Raw genomic sequence first — 15,575 nt, 5'->3', positions numbered from 1 at the left:
CCTTTTTCGTTCCGCGTCGCCATCGGTAGTATCATTTGTATACGAGGCAATTATTGTTTTATTAGCATATAGAGTATCACTCGAGTACATTGCTAGTCTTGTGCGAATGGATTTTTTCTGGACTATTCTGGTCTAACTGGTCCGCGAGAGCTATCTTATTTCACTCTTACCACCCGAAACGAAACAATTCAATATGCAATGGCTTTTAAATTGTTGAACTACTCGAACGATTAACAGAAAGAAAAGTAAAGAAATTATAAAGCGTATTGGTGAAATCAAATACAATTATTTTGAATAAAATTTCATTTTTATTATGCTGTATTATATAATTAAGGTAAAATATTTTAGTTCAGTTTGTCAATATGCAATAATTCATCCAAATAGGTCACCACGACGGCGTATGTTGCTATTCCACCAAATAAACCAAACTTCATATAAAAATCGGTTTTCGATGTGATCTGAAAATAATTCAATTATTATTAGCTCTAAAAAATATTAGTATTTAAAAAAGGCAATTTTTGTCACTAACATGCATAGCATTTAATGTGCGCACAGCCTTGCGTCCGAATACCAATATTTTGGTATCTACTCGAGTATTTCACGCGCTTGACGATAGCACAAATTGGGCCATTAAGATGCGTTATTAATGTCAATGCTGCTGTAATTGTGTAGGTGTGTTTATTTACGCAGTTGTCGTTGATGCTGTTTTGGATGGATCTGTCCTGATTAATGCTGTGGTGGGTGGATCTGTTGTGGGTTGCTCTGCTTTGTTTGACTCTATTGTTGATATTGTTGTCGTTGTCGTTGATTCTTTATTGTTGTTGACACTGTGCTTAGCAACCATGTGGTCCTCGCATAACGCCGTGATCTCCTCTTGGTCCCATACCCCTATGGTCTGGACCGAAAGCTTTACGGAATGGAACGAACTTTGTTCTATCGATTCGATGGTGTCGACCACTCAGACGATTATTATCATCTGTCTTAAGCTTTGACGAAGATGTTCTTGCTGGGGCTACTACTGCTTGCTTTGCTGTCGAAGCTGCTGTTGTTGTCGGAGCTGGAGTTGTTGTCGGAGCTGCTGTTGTTGTATTTGTTAATTCCGCTGCGTTTAATGGTGGCGTTGTTGTCGGAGCTGCTGTTGTTGTCGGAGTTGCCGTCGTTGTCGGAGCTGCTGTTGTTGTCGGAGCTTCCGTTGTTGTCGGAGCTTCCGTTGTTGTCGGAGCTTCCGTTGTTGTCGGAGCTTCTGTTGTTGTCGGAGCTTCCGTTGTTGTCGGAGCTTCCGTTGTTGTCGGAGCTTCCGTTGTTGTTGGAGCTGCTGTTGTTGTCGTAGCTGCTGTTGTTGTCGGAGCTGCTGTTGTTGTCGGAGCTGCCGTTGTTGTCGGAGTTGCTGTTGTTGTCGGAGCTGCCGTTGTTATCGCAGCTGCTGTTGTTGTCGGAGCTGCTGTTGTTGTCGGATCTGCCGTTGTTGTCGGAGCTGCTGTTGATGTCGTAGGAGTAGTAACTTCAGTAGTATTAGTTACATCGCCGTTTGCCTGGTTAAAGGACAACGACACAAAAGCGAAAAATGCCAAAAACAGTAGAAAGCGCATCCTTGTTCCTTTACAACTCTTTTGATGGTTCAGAATTAGATCCGCTGGAACACGTACTTAATCGCAGTTAAGAATCGACTGTGCTTGAAATTAGAACCTGCCGAATTTTTATACTTGCAGAGTTGTTTACTTTTTCAGCAAAATGAGATTGACGACCGCTTGTTGTTTGATTGTAATGCAACTGCGCAAATATTACCAAAAGCAGCAAAATAAACAACATTTCTTTATAAAGATCTTTCGCAAAAAATGCAAATCAATTTGAAACATTTGTATAAATACCTTTTAGGAGTTATTTTTTAAACATTTGGCACGTTTCAGCTAATAGGACTCTGCATTGTTGCCTGCTTAAGCCACCTGTAGACCTCCAGCTTCGCTGGCGACATCAGAAAACTCCTCGTGGATGTCCTAAGTGCGATTGCTCACCGTTCCCAACAAGTCCTGGTGGCAGCCTAATTGGACACCGCTTGATTACTCAACAAAGCTGTGGCTAGCATTTTGAGTACTTTATTTCGACTCTGGTTCTTTGGTTACAGTGACAATTTTATAGAATAAGAAAGAGACCAAAATGTCAAATCTAGCTCAAAAATTTGGTATATCGTCAATATATACGAGTATGTCCAGCTCCAGCTCGAGCTTCGTGTTTAAGGAGGCTTTTGACCTAGTAGGCGAAAGATTAAAGTTTCTACCAGTTAATGAGTGATAAATTTAAGAGAAGCAGCCATTTATTTTCAAACACAAGTCATGAATTTAATGTCTGAACGGTTTTATCGAACGGTCATCAGCATACCGTGCGAGATCAAAGAAACTTCCCTGGTGACGGGGAGATTCTCGAGATGTTCAAGGTAAGCTGAAGTGGTTTCCACCTCTATTTTATTATTTTTATTATTTTTGTTTTAAAAAGTTTTAAATATGCGGCAGTATGTTGCTGGGCTCAGATTGTGCCTGGTCTAAGCTACCAAATAAGGCACAGCGTATAATAAAAGTGGAGCTGATCTTCAAGAAATGTATTGCGAGAAACCGGTCATTTCCAGAACAAAGATCAACTTCCACAATCAAATCTAAGCTAAGGAAGTTCTTGACATTACTTCCTCTTCAAATACTTCTGCCGTCAAGGTTGATAATTGGACGGGTCCCAAAGAATCTCTCCTAATCGTATCAGGACCGTTTCCTTCAGTCATAGCTGAGATTTTGAAAAAGTCATGGGCTCTACTCAGTCGCTGGGCTGCCAGTTGTGGCCTCAGAGTCAACTCTGACAAAACGGAGCTGGTAACACTTTAGACTTCTCAAATTAAACAACCAAGTTCTTCTGTTTTCATCGGAAGTTAGATATCTTGGAGTGATGCTTGACTCCAAACTTCGCTGAAAGCCATACATTGAAAATCGGGTAAAGAAGGCCAGTGTAGCTTTGTTCTCCTGCGACGCTATGTTCGACAAAAATTGGGGACTCAAGCCGCAGGTCGTGCTGTGGATGTGTACATCGTAGTGGTTCTGCCAATTTTAACGTATGGATGGTTTGGTGGGAAGCTCTTCGTTTAAGCTATAATATAACTAAACTGGGGATGATGCAAAGTATAATCAGGTTAAAAGAGGTTGGCCTCTAGTGACAGTCTCTCAAGGGACATGGTAGCATTTTTTAGTAGTTGACACCGTATTTTTCTGAACCTCTAACAGATCTACCTATTCGCAAACTGGAGTTTTAAGATCGTGCCAGGTCAAGCTTTCCAAGTACGCAGGATTGGAACGAGGGGAGAATCCGTACCGAAGCTGGTACCTCCGCCTTCACTGACGATTCCAATATGGAATCGGGAGTCGGAGGATGGGTTTTCTCTAAATCAGCTTAAATTTATTTATTTCCTTAAAATGTCAGAATACTGCTAGTGTTTTTTAGGCAGACTATCTTTTCCGATAGTCAAGCCACTATCAAGGCTCTGGCGACGCCATGGTGTAGATCCAAGTCCAAACTGGACAACTTCTGTAAGGAGGAGATCAAATCTCTTTGGTGTGCAGGCAACATTTCTCTGGTCTGAGTTTCGGGACATAGAAACATATAGGGAAATGAGGTTACTGATGAGCCTGCCAGGAGCGGTCGAACGTTCTTCTTCTTCTTCTTCTTCTTCTTCTTCTTCTTCATTATAGGATTAAATTCTGTTCATCAACAATGAAAATAAATAAGTAAATAAATATTAATTATAGATAGAGCTGGATATCCAACACTCAATCCAGCGTTTGAGAGGGCGTCCGGGTGGCCTCGTAGTCTTTGGTTTTCCTGTCATTACCGATTTAGCCAATCTATTGTCAGGCATGCGTAGCACGTGATTTTTCCCTCCCTTCTTCGTCTTTGGCTCCACCTTACAATGCCTTGCGTGTCACATATCCCTCTAATCTATTCGTTTCGCATAAGATCACTGCGGGTATCTCCTGTGACAGATCGCAATGTTGCCATCTCAACCTTATTATCATATTGCTTGTTGTGTTGCAGTTGGGTGTATTGGTCGAACGCATGTTTTGCAAATTTATTCATGTGGTTGTTTACTTCGGCTGTTAGTTCTTTCGATAACGTAATTATGGTACCCAGGTAGCAGAATTCCGTAACCTACTCGATACTCTTTCCATATACTGTCAGCTTACATCTTTTATTATCGAAAGGGATAGATACCATAGATACCGTCACATAGACGACATGCACGATTCATACTGCTTGCTAAAGATACATCTCATGCGGGACCACGCCCAGTCAGTAATTATCTTACTGTGCTGGACTTGCAAACATTACGCCTAGATACTGAGCCCTGCACTCCGTCTTCTCCACCACTCGCCCTGCGGTACTGCTTCAAAGTATTACTTCGCAGCGCTGGTTAGCTATATAACTTCGTCACTCTCAGTCCAATGTGTCCTCTCGCCTGCTCAAAGTATCTTAGCTCTCTTTGAGTTCTTGTAACGGATGTAGCTACTTCCTCCCACCTTTCTTCCGATTGCATCATGTATAATAGCCAACTTTATCGGTTGCGTTCGAAAGTCTACTTGCTGCTGTTTATTTACTACAACTTTGTAATCATCGTAGGTAATTTATTGGGATTTGTATTTTAAATAGACAGCTCTATTTGTGGTGGATAAGTCCTTCACTTCGTGGCAAAATCATGGTTTGTATTTTCTTGATTTGTTATTTGGTTTAACTGTCCTTTTTCCAATTGATTCTTCCGCTATGCTTATAATATTTGTATGTATTTTGATCCAAGCTTCTGCTCCCCACTTCTTTCACTAGTTAAAGGGTTAATAGAGATGTTTTCTTTCAACCTGGTTCGTCTATAGTGTTGTATAGATTGATGCTGCAACGATTCAATCTTCAACTTTTCTATATTAGTAGTTGCCGATTTATTACTTCAGAACCTATGTTCGTGGAGCTAAGCCCCCTTACATCTCGTACACGTTTTGGATGAATCCGACTGTTTGATATTAAGTAATCAATAATCGACTGTTGTTGCTTAGTATTAGGGAAGGTTGTCTTATGCTGGGATTTATGATCGAAAAAGGTGTTATTAATTTGAAGGCATAGATCTATGATCTATAGCTGCAATCCACTCTCGTTGGCAGTTGGTTCGTTAAATAGGTTTTTAACGCCAGGTATTATATGATGTCCTACTCGCGCATTTAGGTCTTCAAGTAGAAATAGTTCGTCACTGGATGGTATAACATTCAGTCGGTCTTGCAGTTTTTCGTAGAACTCGGCTTTGATATCCTGTAACTTAAAGATATCTGGTGCATACACTTTAAAAAAGTGAGTTTTGATCTTATTATTGAGAGACATTACTATTCCGATCTAATCATTTTATTTTTGTATTTTTTATGGATCAGTATTCCTAACCCCGATGCGGCTCGATCCTCTTTGTTCTTGCCTGAATAAATAAGCACATAGTTACCTAGTGGGTCGTTTCCCTTGCCTTTCTTTTTAGTTTCTGATAAGGCGCAAATGTCGATTTTGAATCGCTTCAGTTCTAACATCAATTCTTGATCCCTTTTTGACAATGAGCACACATTCCAGCTTGCCATCCGTAGTAGTTTCTTTTTAACACATCCTTTCCAAACTCACTTCGTCCTTTTTCGTTCCGCGTCGCCATCGGTAGTATCATTTGTATACGAGGCAATTATTGTTTTATTAGCATATAGAGTATCACTCGAGTACATTGCTAGTCTTGTGCGAATGGATTTTTTCTGGACTATTCTGGTCTAACTGGTCCGCGAGAGCTATCTTATTTCACTCTTACCACCCGAAACGAAACAATTCAATGTGCAGTGGCTTTCAAATTGTTGAACTACTCGAACGATTAACAGAAAGAAAAGTAAAGAAATTATAAAGCGTATTGGTGAAATCAAATACAATTATTTTGAATAAAATTTCATTTTTATTATGCTGTATTATATAATTAAGGTAAAATATTTTAGTTCAGTTTGTCAATATGCAATAATTCATCCAAATAGGTCACCACGACGGCGTATGTTGTTATTCCACCAAATAAACCAAACTTCATATAAAAATCGGTTTTCGATGTGATCTGAAAATAATTCAATTATTATTAGCTCTAAAAAATATTAGTATTTAAAAAAGGCAATTTTTGTCACTAACATGCATAGCATTTAATGTGCGCACAGTCCTTGCATCCGAAGACCAATATTTTGGTATCTACTCGAGTATTTCACGCGCTTGACGATAGCACAAATTGGGCCATTAAGATGCGTTATTAATGTCAATGCTGCTGTAATTGTGTAGGTGTGTTTATTTACGCAGTTGTCGTTGATGCTGTTTTGGATGGATCTGTCCTGATTAATGCTGTGGTGGGTGGATCTGTTGTGGGTTGCTCTGCTTTGTTTGACTCTATTGTTGATATTGTTGTCGTTGTCGTTGATTCTTTATTGTTGTTGACACTGTGCTTAGCGACCATGTGGTCGTCGCATAACGCCGTGATCTCCTCTTGGTCTCATACCCCTATTCTCTGGACCTTTACGGGTTGGAACGAACTTTGTTCTATGGATTCGATGGTGTCGACCACTCAGACGATTATTATCATCTGTTTTAAGCTTTGACGAAGTTGTTTTTGCTGGGGTTACTACTGCTTGCTTTGCTGTCGGAGCGGCTGGTGCTGATTTTACTGCCGGAGCTGATGTTGTTGATGTTGTTGATGTTGTTGATTTTGTTGCCTTTTGTGTGCTTGCTGTTGTTGTCAACTTTACTTCTGCTGCCTTTGGTGCTGGAGTTGTTGTCGTTGTTGTCGAAGCTGCTGTTGGCGACTTTACTTCTGCTGCCTTTGGTGCTGGAGTTGTTGTCGTTGTTGTCGGAGCTGCTATTGTTGTCGGAGCTGCTGTTGTTGTCGTAGCTGCTGTTGTTGTCGGAGCTGCTGTTGTTGTCGTAGCTGCTGTTGTGGTCGGAGCTGCTGTTGTGGTCGGAGCTGCCGTTGTTGTCGTAGCTGCTGTTGTTGTCGGAGCTGCTGTTGCTGTCGTAGCTGCTGTTGTGGTCGGAGCTGCCGTTGTTGTCGTAGCTGCTGTTGTTGTCGGAGCTGCTGTTGTTGTCGTAGCTGCTGTTGTTGTCGGAGCTGCTGTTGCTGTCGTAGCTGCTATTGTGGTCGGAGCTGCCGTTGTTGTCGTAGCTGCTGTTGTTGTCGGAGCTGCCGTTGTTGTCGTAGCTGCTGTTGTTGTCGGAGCTGCTGTTGCTGTCGTAGCTGCTATTGTGGTCGGAGCTGCCGTTGTTGTCGTAGCTGCTGTTGTTGTCGGAGCTGCTGTTGTTGTCGTAGCTGCTGTTGTGGTCGGAGCTGCCGTTGTGGTCGTAGCTGCCGTTGTTGTCGGAGCTGCTGTTGTTGTCGGAGCTGCCGTTGTTGTCGTAGCTGCTGTTGTTGTCGGAGCTGCTGTTGCTGTCGTAGCTGCTGTTGTGGTCGGAGCTGCTGTTGTTGTCGGAGCTGCCGTTGTTGTCGTAGCTGCTGTTGTTGTCGGAGCTGCTGTTGCTGTCGTAGCTGCTGTTGTGGTCGGAGCTGCTGTTGTGGTCGGAGCTGCCGTTGTTGTCGTAGCTGCTGTTGTTGTCGGAGCTGCTGTTGTTGTCGTAGCTGCTGTTGTGGTCGGAGCTGCCGTTGTGGTCGTAGCTGCCGTTGTTGTCGGAGCTGCTGTTGTTGTCGGAGCTGCTGTTGTGGTCGTAGCTGCTGTTGTGGTCGGAGCTGCCGTTGTGGTCGTAGCTGCCGTTGTTGTCGGAGCTGCCGTTGTTGTCGTAGCTGCTGTTGTTGTCGGAGCTGCTGTTGTTGTCGTAGCTGCTGTTGTGGTCGGAGCTGCTGTTGTGGTCGGAGCTGCCGTTGTTGTCGTAGCTGCTGTTGTTGTCGGAGCTGCTGTTGCTGTCGTAGCTGCTGTTGTGGTCGGAGCTGCTGTTGTGGTCGGAGCTGCCGTTGTTGTCGTAGCTGCTGTTGTTGTCGGAGCTGCTGTTGTTGTCGTAGCTGCTGTTGTGGTCGGAGCTGCCGTTGTGGTCGCAGCTGCTGTTGTTGTCGTAGCTGCTGTTGTTGTCGGAGCTGCTGTTGTGGTCGGAGCTTCCGTTGTTGTCGGAGCTGCCGTTGTTGTCGGAGCTGCTGTTGTTGTCGTAGCTGCTATTGTTGTCGGAGCTGCTGTTGTTGATGTCGTAGGAGTAGTAACTTCAGTAGTATTAGTTACATCGCCGTTTGCCTGGTTAAAGGACAACGACACAAAAGCGAAAAATGCCAAAAACAGTAGAAAGCGCATCCTTGTTTCCTTTACAACTCTTTTGATGGTTCAGAATTAGATCCGCTGGAACACGTACTTAATCGCAGCTAAGGATCGACTGTGCTTGAAATTAGAACCTGCCGAATTTTTATACTTGCAGCGTTGTTTACTTTTTCAGCAAAATGCGATTGACGACCGCTTGTTGTTTGATTGTAATGCAACTGCGCAAATATTACCAAAAGCAGCAAAATAAAGCAAAATAAACAACATTTCTTTATAAAGATCTTTCGCAAAAAATGCAAATCAATTTGAAACATTTGTATAAATACCTTTTAGGAGTTATATTTTAAACGTTTGGCGACATCAGAAAACTCCTCGTGGATATCCTAAGTGCGATTGCTCACCGTTCCCAACAAGTCCTGGTGGCAGCCTAATTGGACACCGCTTGATTACTCAACAAAGCTGTGGTTAGCATTTTGAGTACTTTATTTCGAATCTGGTTCTTTGGTTACAGTGACAATTTTATAGAATAAGAAAGAGACCAAAATGTCAAATCTAGCTCAAAAATTTGGTATATCGTCAATATATACATACGAGTATGTCCAGCTCCAGCTCGAGCTTCGTGTTTAAGGTGGCTGTTGACCTAGTAGGCGCGAGATTAAAGTTTCTATCAGTTAATGAGTGATAAATTTAAGAGAAGCAGCCATTTATTTTCAAACACAAGTCATGAATTTAATGTCTGAACGGTTTTACCGAACGGTCATCAGCATACCGTACGAGATCAAAGAAACTTCCCCTGGTACCTGGGAGATTTTCGAGATGTCCAAGGTAAGTTGAAGTGGTTTACACCATTAGTTTATTATTTTGGTTTTTAAATGTTAAAATATGCGGAAGTATGTTGCTGTGCTCAGAGTGTGCCAGGTCTAAAGTGCCGTCACTACTGTGGCTACTTGTATGCCCTAATTTATGGTATATCTCACCACCTTTTTATTTTTCAATTCACTTAGAATTTTAGGTATTAAAAATTGTTTAATATAATTTATGCACAGACTTGCTACACTATCAGTCAATTTGCAATTCATAAAACAGCAGTGTGAGCGGCACTATTGATGCAGCTTCTGTTTTTTGTTGTGTTTTTGTTTTTTGTATATGGGGTGCGTTTAATTGCAAATGTCAGGCTGTGATTTTTAAAATTAGAAGATACGAACATTTTTCTCGTTAAGTAATTATTTTTTATTTGTGGCCTTATTTTGTATTTATTTGTTTCCATCAGTAATATTAATATACAACAATACCACTTTTTAAAAAACCTAGATTACCTATACACTTGCGATTCCTGGTAGCGAAGCTTACTTTGGAATTATAAATTTGCGCGAAAAAGTATGCTTTGTTAAGAGACAAACTCCCCACGCGGCATCACAATGGGCTATGAGCCTGAGTGTGTTCCACAGGGCTACCGCTTCAACATAACCTAACCTAAGTGACAGTGAAGTATAATAAATACTGATTTCTTTACAAATATGATTATATGCGAAGCATAATCAACTTTAAGTTTTATGAAGTTATGCAAAGTATGCATAATCGGGCCTTAACCTTTAACTGGTGACGTAGGGCCTGAGAGGCCGCGTGAAGGAAGCATAACGCTTTTTCACCCCTTTCCCCGCGCACTCCGGATTTGTGCGTCTCAGTAGCTTAGAGTTTAGTTGCGCCCGCGCTGTAGATGGAGAAATTTGTGCCACCCGCAGCCAAATAGGTAAGTACGATTAATGCAAACTTTTCTTGCGGCCTCTCAGGCCCGATGTCACTGCTTACGTAACAAATATTGGATTTCATAGTTTTTGTTTTTTTCATTATATTACAGTTATTATCAATACATATCAACTATGGATGACGATGGATTTAGTAGAAAGAAGCGGAGATGTGTCGAAGGTTCTGGTGGGGTCCTAAGTCGTAGCAGACAAGTGGTTGATGAACAAATAGAGGAATGGTTGATGTACGAAGACTCGAGTGGGTCAGAAGCAGAAAATATACCCGACAATTATATTGCTGAGCAGAGTGACCACGATTCGGCAACTGAAGCGATTGCATCTGAAGAGGAAGAAGAAGTTGTGCATTTACCAGTCCGAGTGAATGAGGAATCAAGCAGTGACAGCGATTAACCTTTATCTCGAAGATCTAGCTATTATTATGGAAAAAATCGCTACAAATGGGCAAAAAAACCACCCAACAGGGTTGTAAGGACATCTCAGCATAACATTATACCACCTACACAGAAGCCTCGATTAAGTGAGAGCGAGAAAAAAGACCCTTACGATTTGTGGGGTAAAATAATGAGCTCTGAGATTTTAGAAGAAGTTTTGAAGTGGACAAATGTGAAGATTGGCCAAACCAGAATGAGATACCAAAGACAAGACCGCCCAGAACTACATGATCTGGACATGATTGAATTACACGCTTTCCTGGGCCTCCTAATGTACACAGCCGTTTTCAAATCCAACCACGAAAACTGTGAATACATTTTTGCTACAGATGGAACAGGAAGAGATATATTTCGATGTCTCAGAAACGATTCCAAAATATTTTGATGTGTTTACGTTTTGATAATAGTCTAGACAGAGAAGAACGCAAGCAAAATGACAAACTTGCTGCAATAAGTAAAATATTTAATATATTTGTAAACAATTGCCAAATGCTTTATACTATAGGAGAGTGTGCTACAATTGACGAAATGCTAATTGCATTTAGAGGGCGTTCATATTTTGTTTTATACATGCCAAAGAAACCATCTAAGTACGGCTTAAAGATGATGTGTTTGTGCGATTCCAAAACTAGCTACTTTTACAATGGTTACATCTACTCAGGAAAGGGATCTGATGGTCAAACTTTGTCTATCGACGAAAATAAATTATTAGTTCCATCACAGGCAGTTATTCGTTTGTCTGAGCCTATACACAACACCAACCGCAATATCACATTTGATAATTGGTTCACGTCGATCGAATTGGTAGATCAATTAAAGAAACGCGGACTTACTTGCGTAGGAACACTAAAAAAAAATAAACGGGAAATTCCCAAAGAATTCCAGCCGTCCAAAACGAGAGATGTAGGAACCACTCTTTATGGATTTACTAACCAAATTACAATGTTGTCTCATGTACCAAAAAAACGTAAAGCAGTTCTCTTAGTTTCCTCCATGCATCACTCTATTGAAACTGATGAAACTACAGGCAAACCTGAAATTATAGCCTATTATAATTCAACAAAAGGAGGGGTTGATGATATTGATAAAAAGTGTTCTATTTACACAAGCAGCCGCCGAACACGCAGATGGCCCATGGTAATTTTTTACAGAATGTTGGACATAAGTCTAGTCAATAGCCACATTTTGTATCAAATTCATGAACCTAGAAACAAAGACCGAGGACGTTTTACTAAAACTCTAGCAAGGCGCTTGGTTTTATTACATGCACAGCGTCGAGTTTACAACCTGCGAATTCCTCGAGAAATAAGAACCAGCTTGGAGCGAATCTTGGGTTCCGATATGCCACCTAACCAGCAGGCAACAGAAATCACACAGAAGACGAGAAAAGTATGTGCTTCCTGTCCACCAAAACTGAATCGAAAGTCAAATCATCAGTGTTATTCATGCAAAAAACATGTGTGTCTACAGTGCGCCAAACAAGTTTGTCCTGATTGTGAATAGTAAAATAACTAAAGTTCAGTCGGTGTCATTTTTTATATTTTTTTATTATTTGTAATGTTTAGGTGATTTTTGTGTTTTAAGAAGTCTATTTGAGTTATGGAAAATGATAATTTATGTATGAAATTAAAATTTTGTTTTGTTTTGCGCAACTATAAATAAGAAGTCTATTTTATTATATTTCTTAAATTACATTACATGGTTAAAAGTTCCCAATACAGAAATAAATAATTAGTAACATTTATTTTGTTTTTCTTATAGATAAATATGTATCCTTACCATATAATAACATTAAAGTCACTTTCCGTAATTTTTTTCTAACGAATAAGGACATTTTATATAGGGGCATCTGAGGCCCCACGTCACAAACAACGTTATAAAACAACCACGTCACCAGTCAAAGGTTAAAGTAGAACCGCCGAGAGCCATTTTTAACATTTTTCACGTTCTCAAATTTAAATTTGGTCTCCAACTCTCATTTTTGTTGTTTGCTTTGGCTTTATTTCTTCAGTCAATTAAATTAGGAATGAAAAATATTTTTACATTTGTTTCTTTCATTTTTCAAAATATATAGAATTTGCAAGTTAGTAGGCGAAAATCTGCATATGCCTTATCGGCTACTAAGAGTGCCAAAAAATATAAAGAAAGCAATTAATAACGATAAAAGGACAAAATTATCAAATGCGGAGTAATGTTAAAAATATCGTGAAACTGTAAAAAAGAATATAAGGAATACTGAGTTGGATTGAAAAAAATTGGTTGAAACTGGAAATGGAAAAAAAACTTACCCAACCATCTGACATTCACGCGTTGAGCGTTATATAGCTTCAAAATGGCTTCAGAACAACAAAAAATGACAGTTCTTTGGATTCAACTCTTGATTTCGTAGGCTATGTTCCACTGAATGACATTGACATTGAAAAACCTAAATCTATATATCTGACATCTGAGTATGTTAAACCATCAAAACAGTTGGAAACATCTAATGACGATGAAAGCAATGAATGAAAGCGATAACGAAAATATCGAATATAAAATTTAAAGCATTCAAAAACATTGTACTGCCTTCACATTCAAAAATTAAATAAAACAAGTTAAACTTTTTTGTCCTTAATATTTTATGGACTATTGGCATGAAAAATCATTTTCTATGATAAGGTCGTTTGCGCGTTCGCAAAGACTCTAGAAAGGATAGTCTCATTCAGCACATGGAATCCAAATTATCTGCAGCGCAACATGCTTACCTGAAAAGGAAATCCACGGAATCAGCCTTACACAAGATCGTAGGGACTGTGGAAAAACCTCTGGAAGGCAAACAATTCACTTTGGCGGCTTTAATAGATATAGAGGGAGCTTTTAATAACATCAGGGCGGAGCCAATTGTCAGTGTGTTAGATAGACTAGAGGTGGAAAGACCAATCTGCCTCTGGATCTCGTCCCTGCTTAGCGGCAGGGAAGTTAATGCGGTCGCAAGAGGGGCTAAAGTCACTAGATTCGTTTACAGGAGGATGCCGCAGGGTGATGTCCTTTCGTCCCTACTTTGGCTAGTTGCTATTGACGAAGTTCTGATAATGCTAAATAAGGTTGGGGTTAAGGTAGTAACATGCACCGATGACTTGGTCCTGATGGTATCGGGACCGTTTCCCTCAGTTATGGCTGGGATTTTGGAGAAGTCACTGGCTGTACTCTGTCGCCGGGCCACGTTCCCTCGCTTTCATCGGACTTTAGGTATCTTGGAATGATACTTGACTCCAAACTCCATTGGAAGCTACACATTGAAATTCAATGTGCCACAGGTCGTGCTGTGGATGTACAACGCTGTGGTTTTGCCAATTTTAAGGTATGAATCCCTGGTTTGGTGGGAAGCTGGAGGGTGCAAAGGACTGCATGCATTGGCATCTCCGGAGCATGCAAAACTTGCCCAGTGCTGTCCCGACTTTTACGTTATTTCCATCGCAGCTCAAAATGCAATCAGGTTAAAGGAGGTTGGTCTCTGGAGACAGTCTCTCAAGAGACATTTCATTTTCGGGCAGTTAACACCGTTTTTCTCCGAACTTCGAACAGATCTTTCTATTTGCCAACTATAATTTGAAGGTCGTGCTAGGGCAATCTTTCCAAATAGGCAGGATTGGATCGAGGGGAAAATCTGCACCGAAACTTGCACCTCTGTCTGACGGTTCCAAGAAGGAATCGGGAGTCGGAGCAGGGATTTTCTCTAAATCAGCCAATATATCTATTTCCTTTAAACTACAGAAACTAGTAAACTCCTGTAAGGAGGAGATGAAATGTTTTGGGTGTGCAGGTAACATTTCTCTGATCTGGGTTCCAGGACATAGAACCTAGAAGGAAACGAAATTGCTGATGAGCTTTCCAGGAAGTGGACTGAATTTGCCTCAGAGACCTCCTACCCAGCCATCGGCATCTCCCTGACAGTTGTTAAAGGGGAACTGCACAAATTATTTCTTCATGTGCTATTTCGAAAACCCTTTGGCCCCAGTACAACATACGGAGGACTCAGAAAGTCCTTTAAACTCCTCGCCTCCATCGGCACACACGCGGAAAAGCTAGGGTTACCATTTAACCCCCATTGGGGACCTTTCAGAGAAGGAGACTGTTGACCACTTTCTCTGTAAATTTCCTGGTTTGGCAGCTAGACGATTAAGGTCACTGGGTGTTTCTTTCTTCGACAGCCGGCTGGCTGGCTCAAAACGGTGCTTTACTGCTACTTGAGGAGTGCCAGGCTGGCATTTCAACCATTTCACCTACCTACCTACTACCTCATTCAAATGAATTTTTGGCCCATCTTAAGGAAGAACTTGTGAAACTGGACTAATTCAAATCCAATGTCAGTCAAATACTTTCTGAGGTGCAGATTAAAAAGTTGGAGGACCCAACCAAAACAAATTCATTAGGCTTTGGGACGATATGGCACAGGTACAGGCTGGCTGATGAATTTTGCTACATTAAGAAACTCAAATAACTTTTTTTTTAGTGTATGGAATTCATTTATTTTTTTTTTTCAAGTTGAAGGTCATTAAATTTTATTAAATGTAGCTTAACTAGTTTTAAAAATAATTGAATTTAAATGCCCCCCATGCTCGTTGACACAAGTGCGGCATCTTAGTAAAAAGTTGTTCATTGCTGCTTTGAGAGTTGCGACAGGAATAGCCGCAATTGTTGCCCGAATGAATTGTTTTAGTTCATCCAAATTTGCTGGCTTTGTTTTATAAACTTCTTGTTTACATAAACCACACAAGAAAAAGTCAGGTGCAGTAAGGTCAGGCGACCTGGGGGGCCAACGAAATTCGGAGTTTCTTGAAATCAGTTTATTGGGAAATTTTCGTCGCAACTCTGTCATAACAGTCTGGGCTATGGGAGACGTTGCCCCATCTTGTTGAAACCACACAGAGTTGAAAGGAATTCTCTTTCGGCGTAGTTCTGGATCGAAAAATTCTTTCAGCATTTTCAAATAACGGTCTCCAGTAACCGTAACGGTGTGACCATTTTCTTCAAAAAAATAAGGCCCGACAATACAGCGTGAAGAAACCGCACACCACACTGTCACGCGAAGAGGATGC

The 15,575-nt window shown here is 40.8% G+C and overlaps 1 protein-coding gene across 1 annotated transcript; it reads right to left on the bottom strand.

Annotated features, from left to right (window-relative positions):
• Positions 1 to 833: 833 nt before the first annotated feature.
• Positions 834 to 8,336, bottom strand: LOC129238411 (mucin-2-like). The gene is made up of 2 exons (XM_054873435.1): positions 6,981 to 8,336; positions 834 to 1,532 (listed from the first exon to the last, which is right to left on the bottom strand). Exons 1-2 carry the CDS (start codon positions 8,334 to 8,336, stop codon positions 834 to 836), a joined length of 2,055 nt encoding a protein of 684 aa, XP_054729410.1.
• Between the last annotated feature and the right edge of the window lie 7,239 nt (positions 8,337 to 15,575).

The sequence above is a fragment of the Anastrepha obliqua genome, chromosome 2 (assembly GCF_027943255.1).
Source record: "Anastrepha obliqua isolate idAnaObli1 chromosome 2, idAnaObli1_1.0, whole genome shotgun sequence".
NCBI lineage: Eukaryota > Metazoa > Arthropoda > Insecta > Diptera > Tephritidae > Anastrepha > Anastrepha obliqua.
This window is presented reverse-complemented; position numbering and strand designations above follow the sequence as displayed.